This window comes from Nerophis ophidion, linkage group LG17, assembly GCF_033978795.1.
Source record: "Nerophis ophidion isolate RoL-2023_Sa linkage group LG17, RoL_Noph_v1.0, whole genome shotgun sequence".
Taxonomy (NCBI): domain Eukaryota; kingdom Metazoa; phylum Chordata; class Actinopteri; order Syngnathiformes; family Syngnathidae; genus Nerophis; species Nerophis ophidion.
The window spans coordinates 1090800-1108369 of NC_084627.1; the positions used below are offsets into that span (position 1 = coordinate 1090800).

The window sequence follows — 17570 nt, forward strand, 5'->3', positions numbered from 1 at the left end:
TGATGTTTAAGTAAGTGTTTTCATGCATATATGTTCGTGTTATCATGATGTAATGAGATTGTGTCGTTAGCATAAGCTGATATGCTAACACGTTTACGAGTGTCTTTGTTCTTATTATTATCCATCCATCCATCCATCATCTTCCGCTTATCCGAGGTCGGGTCGCGGGGGCAACAGCCTAAGCAGGGAAAGCCAGACTTCCCTCTCTCCAGCCACTTCGTCTAGGTCTTCTCGGGGGATCCCGAGGCGTTCCCAAGCCAGCCGGGAGACATAGTCTTCCCAACGTGTCCTGGGTCTTCCCCGTGGCCTCCTACCGGTTGGACGTGCCCTAAACACCTCCCTAGGGAGGCGTTCGGGTGGCATCCTGACCAGATGCCCGAACCACCTCATCTGGCTCCTCTCGATGTGAAGGAGCAGCGGCTTTACTTTGAGTTCCTCCCGGATGGCAGAGCTTCTCACCCTATCTCTAAGGGAGAGCCCCGCCACACGGTGGAGGAAACTCATTTCGGCCGCTTGTACCCGTGATCTTATCCTTTCGGTCATGACCCAAAGCTCATGACCATAGGTGAGGATGGGAACGTAGATCGACCGGTAAATTGAGAGCTTTGCCTTCCGGCTCAGCTCCTTCTTCACCACAACGGATCGATACAACGTCCGCATTACTGAAGACGCCGCACCGATCCGCCTGTCGATCTCACGATCCACTCTTCCCCCACTCGTGAACAAGACTCCTAGGTACTTGAACTCCTCCACTTGGGGCAGGAGATGGCATTTCACCCTTTTCCGGGCGAGAACCATGGACTCGGACTTGGACGTGCTGATTCTCATTCCGGTCGCTTCACATTCGGCTGCGAACCGATCCAGCGAGAGCTGAAGATCCCGGTCAGATGAAGCCATCAGGACCACATCATCTGCAAAAAGCAGAGACCTAATCCTGCGGTTACCAAACCGGAACCCCTCAACGCCTTGACTGCGCCTAGAAATTCTGCCCATAAAAGTTATGAACAGAATCGGTGACAAAGGACAGCCTTGGCGGAGTCCAACCCTCACTGGAAATGTGTTCGACTTACTGCCGGCAATGCGGACCAAGCTCTGGCACTGATCGTACAATTAAAGATTTCCGATAATGGATTTTTTGCCGATATCCGATATTCCGATATTGTCCAACCCTTAATTACCGATTCCAATATCAACCAATACCGATATCTACAGTCGTGGAATTAACACATTATTATGCCTGATTTTGTTGTGATGCCCCGCTGGATGCATTGTGAAGTGAAGTGAATTATATTTATATAGCGCTTTTCTCAAGTGACTCAAGGCGCTTTACATAGTGACACCCAATATCTAAGTTACATTTAAACCAGTGTGGGTGGCACTGGGAGCAGGTGGGTAAAGTGTCTTGCCCGAGGACACAACGGCAGTAACTAGGATGGCACAAGCGGGAATCGAACCTGCAACCCTCAAGTTGCTGGCCCGGCCACTCTACCGACCGAGCTATGCCGCCCCCTTAAACAATGTTACAAAGTTTTCCAAAATAAATCAACTCGAGTTATGGAAAAAAAATGCCAACATAGTACTGCCATATTTATTATTGAAGTCACAAAGTGCATTATTTTTTTAAACATGCCTCAAAACAGCAGCTTGGAATTCGGGACATGCTCTCAGTGGGCTGGGTTGAGGTGGTGGTGGAGGGAGGGCGGTGGGGGGTAGCGGGGTGTGTATATTATAGCATCCCGGAAAAGTTAGTGCTGCAAGGGCTTCTGGGTATTTGTTCTGTTGTGTTACGGTGCGGATGTGCTCCCGAAATGGGTTTGTTATTCTTGTTTGGTGTGGGTTCACAGAGTGGCGCATATTCGTAACAGTGTTAAAGTTGTTTATACGGCCACCCTCAGTGTGACCTGTATGGCTGTTGACCAAGTGTGCCTTGCATTCACTTGTGTGTGTGTGAAAAGACACGCAAAAGGCAGTGCCTTTAAGGTTCATTGGCGCTCTGTACTTCTCCCTACCACTCCGTACAGCAGCGTTTTAAAAGGTCTTAAATTTTACTTTTTGAAACCGATACCGATAATTTCCAATACTACATTTTAAAAGCATTTATCGGCCGATAATATCAGCAGTCCGATATTATCGGACATCTCTACTTACAATGGTATTCTTTTGTATTGTTTCAGTTTCGTAAATTCACCGAGATGTCACAGAGGAGTTATTGAGTCTGTTTAGCTGATTGGCGAGCTAGCTTCCTCAGCTAGTGGGTCCATGACGATAACTTCCGTTTCGGTTGATCAGACGTTTTTCTGCCGTGTTACAGACACCATTTGGAAACAATTAAGATAAGTAAATAAACATTTACAAAATATTTCTGTGTAAATAACTCATTTACCATGAATTGATTAAGTTGAAAAACTTACTCGGGTGTTATTTAGTGGTCAATTGTACGGAATATGTACTGTACTGTGCAATCTACTAATAAAAGTTTAAATCAATCAATTAATCAATCAATCAATTTCCAAACGTATACATCTGCGGGATCGTCAAGTGCGGCTAATATATGGGGAAACTTTTTTCCCCCTCAAATTTAGGGAGTGTGGCTTATATCCCGGAGAATACAGTATTTGGGGTAATTGTTACCATTACAGTTTGTTGCTGCCACAAAGTGAACCTCATCGATTTAAAACATGGATCAAGGTTACAGTGAGCGATTATTACACCAATTTCTAATCAGGCTAACTTTGTGTACTTTTGATATTCACCGCAGCCTGTTTAGGCAACAGTAAATTCCATCAATTCCACACATACGTTTAAATTGTCCGTCTGCAGCCGACAACGGCGGTGCTCCTGGTTTCTCCACCTGGTAGATTTCCTCCATAAAATGAACCTTACAATCCCCGATCACATCCTCAGGACCCCTGGAGGACGGTGAAAGACACACGCAGAATAATGAGAAAAGAGGAAGATTGCAAAGAAGAAGAAGGGTTTGGAGTGGACCCAAACTTAAAGGCTTACTGAAACCCACGACCACGCAGTCTGATAGTTTATATATCAATGATGAAATATTAACATTGCAACACATGCCAATACGGCCTTTTTAGTTGACTAAATTGCAATTTGAAATTTCGCGCCGAAGTATCCTGTTGAAACGTCGCAGTATGATGACGCGTGCGTGTGACGTCACGCATAGTTCCCAGCTATAAGTCGTATGTTTTTGTCGAATAATTCCACAGTATTATGGACATCTGTGTTGCTGAATCTTTTGCAATTTGTTCAATGAATAATGGAGACGTCAAAGAAGAAAGATGTAGGTGGGAAGCGGTGTATTGCGGCCGCCTTTAGCAACACAAACACAGCCGGTGTTTCATTGTTTACATTCCCGAAAGATGACGGTGAAGCTTTACTATGGAACAGAGCGGTCAAGCGAACACGGTTGGATTGGACCACACACACAAAGTACAGTGTATTATACAGTGATCATTTCGAAAGATCGTGTTTCGAAGAGAGTCCCTTGCGAAGGGCAGAGATGGGCATCGCCACCACCCGTCGACTGGTGCTGAAGAAAGGTGCGGGGCCGACCTTCAGGTTGTACAGGTACGACCATATAATCTCACTAAAACACTAGTAACACAATAAGCAGATAAGGGTTTTTCAATAGTAAATTTGTCTAATAACATCTGAATCGCTCCCACTGTATAGTCTTTTTTCTTTTTTTCTCTAGTCCTTCACTCTCACTTTCCTCATCCACGAATCTTTCATCCTCGCTCAAATTAATGGGGAAATCATCGCTTTCTCCTTCCGAATCGCTCTCGCTGCTGGTGGCCATGATTGTAAACAATGTTCAGATGTGAGGAAATCCACAACCCGTGACGTCACGCTCATACTGTCTATTACTTCCGGTACAAGCAAGGCTTTTTTTATCAGCACCAAAAGTTGCGAACTTTATCGTGGATGTTCTCTACTAAATCCTTTCAGCAAAAATATGGCGATATCGCGAAATGATCAAGTATGACACATAAAATGGACCTGCTATCCCCGTTTAAATAAGAAAATCTCATTTCAGTAGGCCTTTAAGAGGAAGACTCAGCAAAATGATGGCAATATCGCGAAATTATCAAGTATGACACATAGAATGGAGCTGCTATCCCCGTTTGAATAAGAAAATCTCATTTCAGTAGGCCTTTAAGAGGAAGACCCTCACCCCAGGAGAATTTTGACTCTGAGCTCTTTGTTGGTGCGGGAGGTCTGGTTGAGAGTCTGGATCTCGGCGTCAAACCAGAAACCTCTCTCCTCCGGCGTCTCCAGGTTGTAGTTGACCATCACCTGCATGCCCACCATCAGCTGGTCGAAGCGCAGCAGGGTCCGAGCGCGTGGTCGCACGTGCAATGGTCGAATCTCCACCAGTCCGTTCTCTGGATAGCTGACCGAGGAGGAGAGAGTAACACAGGTGTTGTGTTCAATGGGTAGCAACAAAGGTCATGGGGATATTGAGTTTGAGTTTGAGTTTGAGTTTATTTCGAACATGCAAGCATACAACATGATACATCACAATTTCCAGTTTCTCTTTCCAACATGTTCGAAAAGGAGGAGGAAGAAGCAGAGCTTATTTAATCCTACCCCTTTTCTTTACATAACAGTTGCTAAAACTTTTGTTCACTTCCTGTTCTCAATGTATTCACAATGTATACTCCATAAGTAATAAGTAATCACAATACAAATAAATAAATAAATAAATAATTGCTTAAATTTTAATCCATACGATGAGATAAGTCAGATTATTTTGAGAATGAATGAGTGAGTAGTAAAATCAGAATGTTTATCATGGTTCTTCATTTTTGTACTTTAACACTTCCAGTTTGAAGAGTTTCTTGAAGTGGATCATATTAGTACATTGTTTGATTGCTTTGCTTAATCCATTCCATAATTTAATTCCACATACTGATATACTGAAGGTTTTAAGTGTTGTACGTGCAGACGAAGTGAATGAATTATATATTTATATAGCGCTTTTCTCTAGTGACTCAAAGCGCTTTACAGAGTGAAACCCAATATCTAAGTTACATTTAAACCAGTGTGGGTGGCACTGGGAGCAGGTGGGTAAAGTGTCTTGCCCAAGGACACAACGGCAGTGACTAGGATGGCGGAAGCGGGAATCGAACCTGCAACCCTCAAGTTGCTGGCATGGCCACTCTACCAACCGAGCTATGCCGACAAATGTTTTAAATTACATTTTTCTCTAAGATTATATTTCTCTTCTTTTGTTGAGAACAATTGTTGTATATTCTTGGGAAGCAGGTTATAGTTTGCTTTGTATATAATCTTAGCTGTTTGCAATTCCACTATGTCGTGGAATTTCAGTATCTTTGATTCAATAAATAAAGGGTTTGTATGTTCTCTATATCCAACATTATGTATTATTCTAACTGATCTTTTTTGTAATACTGTTAGTGAATGAAGTGTACTTTTGTAATTATTTCCCCATATTATTAACCAGGTTATAGCGACATTTTTTTATTTTAACATCAAGGAACTACTTTTCTGGCCTCATGACACATCTCCTTATCCTTTTTTATTATTTGCAATAATAAGGGGGATAACTTCACACAGTTCATCAATCGACAACCCAGTGAGAGTTGATTGATCAATAAGTAAGTTTCGGTATCGGTATTAACCGATACCGATATATACATTTGTGGAATTAACACATTAATTTGCCTAATTTTGTTGTGATGCCCCGCTGGATGCATTAAACAATGTAACAAGGTTTTCCAAAATAAATCAACTCAAGTTATGGGGGGAAAAAAAAAATGCCAACATGGCGCTGCCATATTTATTATTGAAGTCACAAAGTGCATTATTTTTTGTAACATGCCTCAAAACAGCAGCTTGGAATAGCGGACATGCTCCCATGAGGATGTTGAGGTGGGTGGGGTTTGGTGGGAGCAGGGGGTGTATATTGTAGCGTCCCGGAAGAGTTAGTGCTGCAAGGGATTCTGGGTATTTGTTCTGTTGTGTTTACGTTTCGTTACGGTACGGATGTTTGTCATTTTTGTTTGGCGTGGGTTCACTGTGTGGCGCATATTTGTAACAGTGTTACAGTTCTTTATACGGCCACCCTCAGTGTGACCTGTATGGCTGTTGACCAAGTATGCGTAGCATTCACTTGTGTGTGTAAACGCAACATATATTATGTGGCTTGGCCGGCACGCTGTTTGAATGGAGGAAAAGAGGACTTGACGACAGGTTTAGAGGACTTTAAAGGCAGAGCCTTTAAGGCACGCCCCCAATAATGTTGTCCGAGTGGAAATCTGGAGAAATTCGGGAATATGATTGCCCAGGGAGGGGCACTGAAACTCGGGAATCTCCCAGGAAAATCGTGAAGGTTGGCAAGTATGGTACTACTACTACTCACAATAGTGATAATCCTATTAGTTAGGGCTGGGCGATATATCGGGTTTGTCTCTGTGCGATATAGAAAAGGACTATATCGTAATATTCGAGTATACGTTCTCACGCAGTTGCTTTTAGCTGCGGGCATTACACTACAGCAGGGGTCGGGAACCTTTTTGGCTGAGAGAGCCATGAAAGCCAAATATTTCACAATGTATTTCCGTAAGAGCCATATAACATTTTTCAACACTGAATACAACTCAATTTGTGCATTTTTAAGTATGACCAACATTTGTAGAGTATAATAAGTCTCTTATTCTTTTTAACAACATTGTTATTATAAAAGTTAACCAATAATACATATAATACTTCTTACCAGTAATGCGACATCTTGAAAATCGGATGGTTGTATTAAAATGCATGAGAATGTTTTATATTTTGAACGTTATTTTTGAAACTGTGATTACCAGCGGAATTATTCATTACTTATCGTGTTAAGCAATGTCAGCTAAGATTTATCTGAGAGCCAGGTGCAGTCATCTGGCTCTAAAGCCATAGGTTCCCTACCCCTGATTTAAGCATTAGACACCTTTTTACCTGCACTCTGCCTCCCGCTGTTTCCCACATCTACAAAGCAATTAGCTTCCGACTGCCACCTACTGATACGGAAGAGTATTACACGGTTACTTGGCATAGCTCGGTTGGTAGAGTGGCCGTGCTAGCAATCTGAGGGTTCCAGGTTCGATTCCCGCTTCCGCCATCCTAGTCACTGCCGTTGTGTCCTTGGGCAAGACACTTTACACACCTGCCCCCAGTGCCGCCCACACTGGTTTAAATGGAACTTAGATATTGGGTGTCACTTTGTAAAGCGCTTTGAGTCACTAGAGAAAAGCGCTATATAAATATAATTATCTGAGAGCCATATGTAGTCATCAAAAGAGCCACATCTGGCTCTAGAGCCATAGGTTCCCTACCCCTGCACTACAGTCTCTTCTCACTCTTTCCGGTCTCTCCTTCTCACAGACAAGCAGGCGCACCAACTTACACACGTCACACCATACGTCACATACGTATACGCCCTCGCCCAGCACAGAGGTAGCAGACTGGGTAACGTCAGCTGTGATGCTAACGTAGCCGTACGAGTTGTAATACGAGAGAAAGAAGGTGCGAATCTGGTAACAAATGAAGGAAGACTTAATTCCCAATAAAAACAGCAGGGGGTCCATCGTCTGGCGGTGGTTCGGCTTCAAGTGGGAATATGCCGAACAGTAGGGTTGGGTATCGAGTATCGATCGGAACCGGGACTAACTTTCCGATTCTCCCGGTATCGTTCAAAAGTTTAAATTCCCATTCCTAGTTTCGATACCCAGTCCGTCGACCGGAAAAAAAAATGTCGTTGAACACCAACGAAGAAGCGGCCACCGCCGGAAGTGTTAGCATAGCCGAGCCTATGTCATGCATGGATAGCGGTCGTCGCCGGTCGAAAGTGTGGTTTTATTTTACAAAAAAAAGGAAATATCGGCCAAATGCAACACGTGCGACAGGACTGTTTCGTGCTTAGGAGGGTGCACGTCGAACATGATGAAGCACCTCCGAGTTCGTGGAGTACAAATAAATGCGTGTCCCGTCTTCGACGCGCTGCGCCGACCGTCCTCCTCTGCCTCTTCCTCTGGCTCCGGCTCCGACGCCCAGCCTGACACCTCGGTGACTGCACTGCAGTCCGAATCCGGTAAGTAAAACAATATGTATGCAATAAATAACGTGTTTTGCGCCAACGTTGAGGCAGCTAAAAAATTATCCCGCATATTTTTTCATAGACAATTTACAACCTGCTAGCCAGGTTCCGCGATGTGCTCAGCGTACTCCGTTCAACGTAGCGGAAATGGGGAAGATGTCGGTGCCACAGAGTTTTTTTTGACCCTGCCTTTTTATTGTATTTTATTTTTATTTTGTTTTTGTTTTTTTTTAAAAGAAAGAATCGGAATCGAGAATCGTTAGGAATCGGAATCGAAACAAAGAATCGGAATCGGAATCGTTCAAATTCAAACGATACCCAACCCTATCGAACAGACAACCGTAATTTGTCAAGTGTGGGGCAAATGCTTTGCTATAAAAAGTAGCATTACTGCTAATATGTAGCATCATTTGAAAAGTCACTCGCTAGAGAATGAAGAGGATTTAATAACGTCCGTAGTAACCTACCACATAGTGAAGGACGAATACTTTGTGACTTCCTATTATGTAGCTCATTTTTATATGACACTTAAAATCAGAGGTGGGTAGAGTAGCCAGAAATTGTACTCAAGTAAGAGTACTGTTACTTTAGAGATTTATTACTCAAGTAAAAGTAGGGAGTAGTCACCCAAATATTTACTTGAGTAAAAGTAAAAAGTATGTTGTGAAAAAACTACTCAAGTACTGAGTAACTGATGAGTAACCTGTTCGTTTAATGATTACAGCAACAGATAATGCACAAAAACATAAAAATAGCAATGAGCAAATTCATAGCCAGGAATATCTCTTAAGCAACTAAAACAATAATATATATTAAATAATAATACATTAAAATAAAAAAATTAAGGCAAATTGAGCCACAATAACTTAACAGAGCCGTAGGCTCAGTAGGGATTTATTGATTGATTGATTGATTGATTGATTGATTGATTGAAACTTGTATTAGTAGATTGCACAGTACAGTACATATTCCCCACAATTGACGACTAAATGGTAACACCCCAATAAGTTTTTCAACGTTAATCAATTACTTAATAAATGACCAAGTCGAGGTGATCTACCTCATTTATAGTGAAGTGAATTGAATTATATTTATATAGCGCTTTTCTCTAGTGACTCAAAGTGCTTTACATAGTGACACCCAATATCTAAGTTACATTTAAACCAGTGTGGGTGGCACTGGGAGCAGGTGGGTAAAGTGCCTTGCCCAAGGACACAACGGCAGTGACTAGGATGGCGGAAGCGGGAATCGAACCTGCAACCCTCAAGTTGCTGGCACGGCCACTCTACCAACCGAGCTATGCCGCCCCTATATACATACACACACACATCATATATATATATATATATATATATATATATATATATATATATATATATATATATATATATATATACATATATACAGTATATAATTTATAGTTTTTTATTTTGGCGTTTTTGTTGAAATGTTAAAGGTGTTTTAATGAATATACATGCATGTTTAACATATAGATTCCTATCTTTCATGAAGACAAGAATATAAGTTGGTGTATTACCTGATTCTGATGACTTGCATTGATTGGATAGTGCTGATAATGTCCACATTTTCAAATGGAGGAGAAAAAAATTTCCTCTTTTCTGTCTAATACCACATGAAAGTGGTTGGTTTTTGGCATCTTATCTGTCCAGCTTCAATATTCGTTTTTATACACTTTACAAGAAATACATTGGCGGCAAACTCCGTAGCTTGCTCGCTTGTTTGCGCTGGCTTTCGGAGACTCTTATTTTGTTAGCGCAGGCGCGATGGAGCGGAGCTTTTATTGTGAAGACAGGAAGTGTGCGATCAGTCTTTAGGCTCAGGACGGGAAGTACGGTTGAAATAAAAAGTGAATTTTTTCCTTTACACTTTTGATTGATTGATTGAAACTTTTATTAGTAGATTGCACAGTACATTACATATTCTGCACAATTGACCACTAAATGGTAACACCCCAATAAGTTTTTCAACTTTTTTAGGTCGCGGCTGTGTTGGAGCCACTATGGATTGAACTTTCACAGTATCATGTTAGACCCGCTCGACATCCATTGCTTTCGGTCCCCTAGAGGGGGGGGGGGGTTGGGGTTGCCCACATCTGAGGTCCTCTCCAAGGTTTCTCATAGTCAGCATTGTCACTGGCGTCCCACTGGATGTGAATTCTCCCTGCCCACTGGGTGTGAGTTTTCCTTGCCCTTTTGTGGGTTCTTCCGAGGATGTTGTAGTCGTAATGATTTGTGCAGTCCTTTGAGACATTTGTGATTTGGGGCTATATAAATAAACATTGATTGATTGATTGATTGATTGGACGTGTGACGGTCACGTGACCGCCTGGTTTTGTTTGATTGGTCCAACGTCACCAGTGACTGCATTTGATTGGTGTAACGCAGGCATGCGTAGATTCTACTTTGAATGCGTGTCTGACAAAATCAAAACAAACAAAACGTGCATTAACAGATCGGTTAAAAAAAAGTAGCGAGTAATGAGCTGATTGTAGATAAATGGAGCGGAGTAAAAGTAGCGTTTCTTCTTTATAAATATACTCAAGTAAAAGTAAAAGTATGTTGCATAAAAACTACTCTTAGAAGTACAATTTATCCCAAAAGTTACTCAAGTAGATGTAACGGAGTAAATGTAGCGCGTTACTACCCACCTCTGCTTAAAATGTCTCTAAAAATCCTGCACTTTCTGTTTTGGAAACGACATGAATGCTTGTGCCACTGCTTAATAACTTTAATAAATACACTTTTGGTAAATTGACTTACTTGTGATTTCCCTCTCTGCATGAAAGTTTTAAAGTAGCATATATGAATGCAGTATGAAGAAGAATGTTTTAATGTAGGCACATAGAATCATCATACTGCTGTGATTATATGCATCAAGTGTTCATTCAAGGCTAAGGCAAAATATCGTAATATATATCGTATATCGCGATATGGCCTAAAAATATCGCAATATTAAAAAAAAGGCCATATCCCCTAGCCCTACGACTAGTAAAGATAATAGTAGGGATGCACCGATTAATCGGTAACCGAATATATTCGGCCGAATATGGCAAAAAAAGCCACATTCGGCCTTAGGTGGAATGAGTTAAGAACAAGGCCGAATAGTGGCGTGTGAAGCAATTTTTTGACGCGGTGACGCAATCAACCAACGTGCAGTGACGCGGTGACGTTGGGATATGTTGTGTACCTGTATAAGTGTATGAGGTTACAAGCAAACACTTATTGAGATTTAGTGGGGCCTCTGTTTACATTATTAGCCTGTTGTGTAGGCTACCTGTATAAGTGTATGAGGTTACAAGCACACACTTAATTGAGATTTACTTGAGCCTTCTGTTTACATTATTAGCATATCTACTGTGGCTAAGCAGACTTTTGCTAAAAGGACAATAATTCATTTGTTGTGGGTTTATCCACTTTAATGCACTTATTTTTTTTTTGGAATGCATGTTTTGTTCGAAGGCCTAATATAAATGAAAAACTTTGTGCTTTTTTTGAATAAGCAAAGGCTACTGGAATAGTAAAAAAATGTCAATATTCAATAAAAAATTACTTTATTTGAAAAAGATGTCTAAATATTTATTCTAGGCCAGGGGTGCCCATTACGTCGATCGCGAGCTACCAGTCGACCGCGCGGGGGATCTCCAGCCAGGCTTTTAAAAAAATAGACCTAAAAATTAGTGATCATCAATCTTCACCAAGACGTCACTTAAATGACATTCACGGTACCGGAGGGTCTTGTGAGATGACGCTGGCTGCTGCAAGATCATTATTATTAAAAATGACCGAGAGGAAGGCGAGAAACATTTTTTATTTCAACAGACTCTCGCGCCGTACCTTCCGTCAAAACTCTAAAGGCCGACTGCACATTTCCTATCTTCACAATAAAAGCCCTGCTTCATGCTGCCTGCGCTAACTAAATACAGAGTCTCGGAAAACTGGCGTGCACAAGCGATCCCTCAGAAAGCTGGCGTGCACATCACTTGTGCACGCCAGCTTTCCGAGACTCTTATTTTGTTAGCGCAGGCAGCATGAAGCAGGGCTTTTATTGTGACGATAGGAAATGTGCAGTCGGCCTTTAGAGTTTTGACGGAAGGGACGGCGCGAAAGTCTGTTGAAATAAAAAGTGTTTCTCGCCTTCCTCTCTGTCATTTTTTCATAATAATGAACTGGCAGCAGCCAGCGTCATCTCACAAGACCCTCGGGTACCGTGAATGTCAATCAAGCAAGCTACGGAATTTGCCGCCAATGTTTTTCTCGTAAAGTGTATGGAAGCTGGATGAATTAGATGCCAAAAACCAACCACTTTCATGTGGTATTGTACAGAAAGGACAACTTTTTTTCTCCTCCATTTGAAAATGGGGGAGTTATCATCATTACAGTCTGATTCCAATCAATGCAAGTCATCAGAATCAGGTAATACACCAACTTATATTCTTGTCTTCGTGAAAGAAAGACATCTATATGTGTTACACATGCTTGTATTATCATTAAACACATTTAACTTGTTTACACAAATGTCTCTTTCATAAATAAATAAATATAAATGATATATATAAATGAGGTAGATCCCCTCGAGTTGGTCAATTGAAAAATAGCTCGCCTGCAGAAAAAGTGTGGGCACCCCTGTTCTAGGCTATTTATGCAATATAAAAAAAATTGTGAAAAACTGCATTCATTCGGCCAAGCGTTTGAGTTTTATTCGGCTTCGGCTTCGTCCACAAATTTTCATTTCGGTGCATCCCTAGATAATAGTGAAGAGAGATGTGCATATATGCCTTTTGAATGTTAATATTTGTGACTCTACAGCAAAACAAACCTCATCATGATTACGCACACACACACACATGCGCGAACACGCTCACTGCAAACAGCGAAAAGAGATATACTAACAACAACAAAATCATGACGCCTATCTTACGCAGATTGCGATTCCATGACCATGTGTGCATGCAGGTATTTACACGGGTGTGTGTGCGCGTACAAGAAGAAGGCACGCACAAAAAAGGGAGGGCTTGCCCGCCCTCCCACTCTTTTCTCCGGCAAACGAGATGGCGGAAGAAATCCAAGACGCATGCTTGGGACAAAAGGCAGACGTCGAGGCGTTTTTGCGTTGTTGTGTTTAAATGACAGTCAAAAAGGTAGTTGTTTGTCTGGACCTCCTTTAACAGGAAGAGGGGTCTGCGTTCGCTTTGCAGTTGGCTGGGTCGAAACATCGCTGTGGTTTAATACCATAAGGCAGGGGTCGGGAACCTTTTTGGCTGAGAGAGCCATGAAGGCCAAATATTTTAAAAACTTATTTCTGTGAGAGCCATATTATATTTTGGTAATTCTTTGATATGAGGAACATATTCACCATTAATTAGTTGCTTATTAACATGCAAATTCGTAACATATTGGCTCTTAATTAGTCATTTTGAAGTACTTATTAATGCTTTTTTCTGCATGGCCTTATTTTACAAGCAGTAAGCCATTAACTAAGAGTCTTCCCTTATAACTTCAGAATTATTGCCTATTAGTAACCCTAACTCTTATATCAGGGGTCGGGAACCTTTTTGGCTGAGAGAGCCAAAAAGCCGAATATTTGAAAATGTATTTCCGTAAGAGCCATATAATATTTTTTTTAACACTGAACACAACTAAACGCGTGCATTTTTAAGTAAGACCAACATTTCTAGAGTATAATAGGTCTCTTATTCTTTGTAATAACATTGTTATTCTGAAGCTAACTGTGGAGGGGGCGTTGCCCGCGGGCCTGCAGCAAACTGGGGTGTGCCAGGACCGGTCTCGAAATCAGCGAGAGCTCCGTAGATGGCTCACCTGAGCCTTGTTATGTAATCACCTGTCGATCAATCAATCAATGTTTACTTATATAGCCCCAAATCACTAGTGTCTCAAAGGGCTGCACAAACCACTACGACATCCTCGGTAGGCCCACGTAAGGGCAAGGAAAACTCACACCCAGTGGGACGTCGGTGACAATGATGACTATGAGAACCTTGGAGAGGAGGAAAGCAATGGATGTCGAGCGGGTCTAACATGGGGGTGTGGCCCGCGGGCCTGCAGCTAACTGGGGTGTGCCAGGACCGGTCTCGAAATCAGCGAGAGCTGCGTAGATGGCTCACCTGAGCCTTGTTATGTAATCACCTGTCGATCAATCAATCAATCAATGTTTACTTATATAGCCCCAAATCACTAGTGTCTCAAAGGGCTGCACAAACCACTACGACATCCTCGGTCGGCCCACATAAGGGCAAGGAAAACTCACACCCAGTGGGACGTCGGTGACAATGATGACTATGAGAACCTTGGAGAGGAGGAAAGCAATGGATATCGAGCGGGTCTGACGCGGGTCTAACATGATACTGTGAAAGTTCGATCTGTTATAAGCAGCAGCCAGGAGGGGAGATGGGGTTGGGGCTGGAGCCAGAGCGCGAGCGAGAATGAAAGAGAAAAATACAATTGCTGGAAAGCATCTGAGAGACTTATTGAAAAATAAAACAATAGTGTAACCCTGAAATGGGCTCTCATGTCGGTGCTTGGTGGTCTGAAGAACCCCCAGGAGGACAAACTCCACACTAACCAATAATAAATAAATAACTTCTTAATGCAACTTCTTGAACAGGTGCGGTAGTAAACGGATGGATGGACTAAAAATGCATGAGAATGTTTTATGTTTCGAACATTATTTTTAACACTTATTACAAGTGAAATTATTCATTACTTATCATGTTAAGCAACGTCAGCTCAGATTTATCCGAGAGCCAGATGCAGTCATCAAAAGAGCCACATCTGGCTCGCGAGCCATAGGTTCCCTACCCCTGTCTTATATGGTCCCCTAGTGTCCAAATAACTCTTAATTAAGTCTTTGTTACTTAGAATATGTTCCCCACACTAAAGTGTTACCAATATTTTTTAACACTGAATACAACTAAATGTGCGCATTTTTCGGTTGGACTAACATTTTTAGAGTATAATAAGTCTCTTATTCTTTTTAATAACATTGTTATTCTGAAGCTGACAAATAATAAATGAAATACTTCTTACCATTAATGCGACTTCTTGGATTGATGGAATAAAATGCATGAGAATGTTTTTAATTTTGAACGTTATTTTTAACCCTGTGATTACCAGCGGAATCATTTATTATTTATCGGGTTAAGCAATGTCAGCTCAGATTTATCTGAGAGCCAGATGCAGTCATCAAAAGAGCCACATCTGGCTCTAGAGCCATAGGTTCCCTACCCCTGCCATAAGGCCTTTGTTGTCCTTCATTATGTAATCCTTGTGCTTCTCCATCCAACACGTCATGCAAAGCATGTTTTAAAAAAAAAAAAAAAAAACCTAACTACGAAAAACAGAAATGCGCACTCCGAACACAACGGCGTCGCAAGGCGGCCATGTTTCACTGACGACACGTTCTCAGCAATTACAGACAAAGCGAAAAGAGATGTAGAAAAAGGGGGGGGGGGATAGTAATGCTCCGGAGAACTTGGAGGTTACCATGGAAACGGCAGCTTCCAGAATACATTTGATGGAAAAGAGAGGTACGCGCAAGACCAATTTGCCAATTTGATGACTCGCCGCCGCTACCGAAGCACGCCTTGGTTTTTATCACCCAGTGGTTGCATGTACGTCATTGAGAACTCATTATCTCCACAATGTAGCCTCAAAAATACCATTAAAAAAAAAAAAAAAAACGTCGAAACTTACTCCTCGTATTTGATGTGGTAGACAACGTCCTCGTCTCGCCCTTTGACCTCCGTGGAGTCTGTTGTCTGGGAGGTGGACGCTCCGGTGGTTTCAGAGTTCAAGGCAATAGCGTTATTCCTGTTAGTGTCCGTGCTTTGGCCTTGCTCGCCTTCCAGCTTGCCGTTAGTCCTTTTGGGGGGGCGCCCCACCTTGCCCTTGGTGGGCGCTTTAGGGGGACGGGTCACGTTCTCCACGCAGGCCTCAAACCAGGCGCCCACGGTCACGTCTCGGCAGTCCACCAGCTCGTTGATCTAGAGGGGGACAAAGCGACGGAATCAATCTTCTACTCAGTTTCTAGCAAAATCAATGAGCATATCGACCCACATAAAAGACAACCCAGCATTTGGACCAGAAAATTAAGTCTTTGTTAAATCAAATGTAATGATTTTCAATGTATTTTTAAGGCAACTTAAAAAAATGTTATGCCAATGTCCGACTGTAGGATTGTTATTATTTATGGTAAAAAACATACAATTGTCTCTGAAGACTAAATTGTAAGTATTTAACAATATTGATGTTGAGTAGTAGTAATGTGTGGTCAAGTTAAGCACATAAGCATATGATAACTAGAAAATTCCTGCTTAAATTTTGATGGGCCTGCTTATATTCCATGAACCACTGGCCCGGGGTCGGTCAAAGCCAGATAAGTCTAAAATGGCACCAAATATCCAAATCCATGAATTTTTGGGTTTAACCATACAAAATTAGCTAAAAATCTAGGAAAAAAAATGTTAGCATGCTAACATCAACATGCTAATATAATAGACATTAGCATACTTCCAAGTTGGCGCCAACGGTCAAAATCCATAATTTCGTATTTTCGAACAAACAAAATGAATTAAAAACCTGGCATAAATCTAAGATGGCACCAAATCCAATCCAAATCCATTAATTTTTGGGTTTAACCATACAAAATTTGCTAAAAAGCTAGCAAAAAATGTTAGCATGCTAACATTAACATGCTAATATAAAATACATTAGCATTTTTCCAAGATGGTGCTTAGTATCAAAATCCATAATTTGTCATTTTAAACAAACACTATTTTTTAAAAACCTGGCATGAATATAAGATGGCACCAAGTATCAAAAATCCCTTAATTTTTGGGTTTAACCATACAAAATTTGCCAAAACGTTAGGAAAAATTGTTACCATGTTTACATTAACATGCTAATATAAAAGACAGGAGCATACTTCCAAAATGCCGCCAAGTATCAAAATCCATAATTTGTCATTTTAAACAAACACTATTATTGAAAAACCTAGCATAAATCTAAGATGGCGCCAAGTATCCAAATCCATGATTTTTTTTTTGTTTAATCATACAAAATTTGCTAAAAAGCTAGCAAAAATTGTTAGCATATTAACATAAACATGCTAATATAAAAGACATTAGCATACTTAAAAAATGGCGCTAAGTATCAAAATCCATAATTTGTATTTTTAAACAAACACAATTATATAAAAACCTGGCATAAATCTAAGATGGCATTAAATATCCAAATCAATGAATTTCTGGGTTTAACCATACAAAATTTGCTAAAAAGCTATCAGAAATGTTAGCATGCTAATATTAACATGCTAATATAATAGACTTTAGCATATTTCCACAATGGCGCCAAGTTTTAAATTCCATAATTTGTATTTTTAAACAAGCAAAATTAGTTGGCTTAAAACGTTCGCATGC

General features: G+C 41.1%; 1 protein-coding gene across 1 annotated transcript in view; it reads right to left on the minus strand.

The window, feature by feature from the left end:
- Positions 1 to 17570, minus strand: part of LOC133535766 (E3 ubiquitin-protein ligase UHRF2-like) — an 86756-nt gene that overhangs the window by 40697 nt on the left and 28489 nt on the right. The window contains 3 exon segments of the mRNA XM_061875680.1: positions 2800 to 2909; positions 4193 to 4411; positions 15847 to 16136. Of these exon segments, the coding sequence (XP_061731664.1) occupies positions 2800 to 2909; positions 4193 to 4411; positions 15847 to 16136 (619 nt within the window).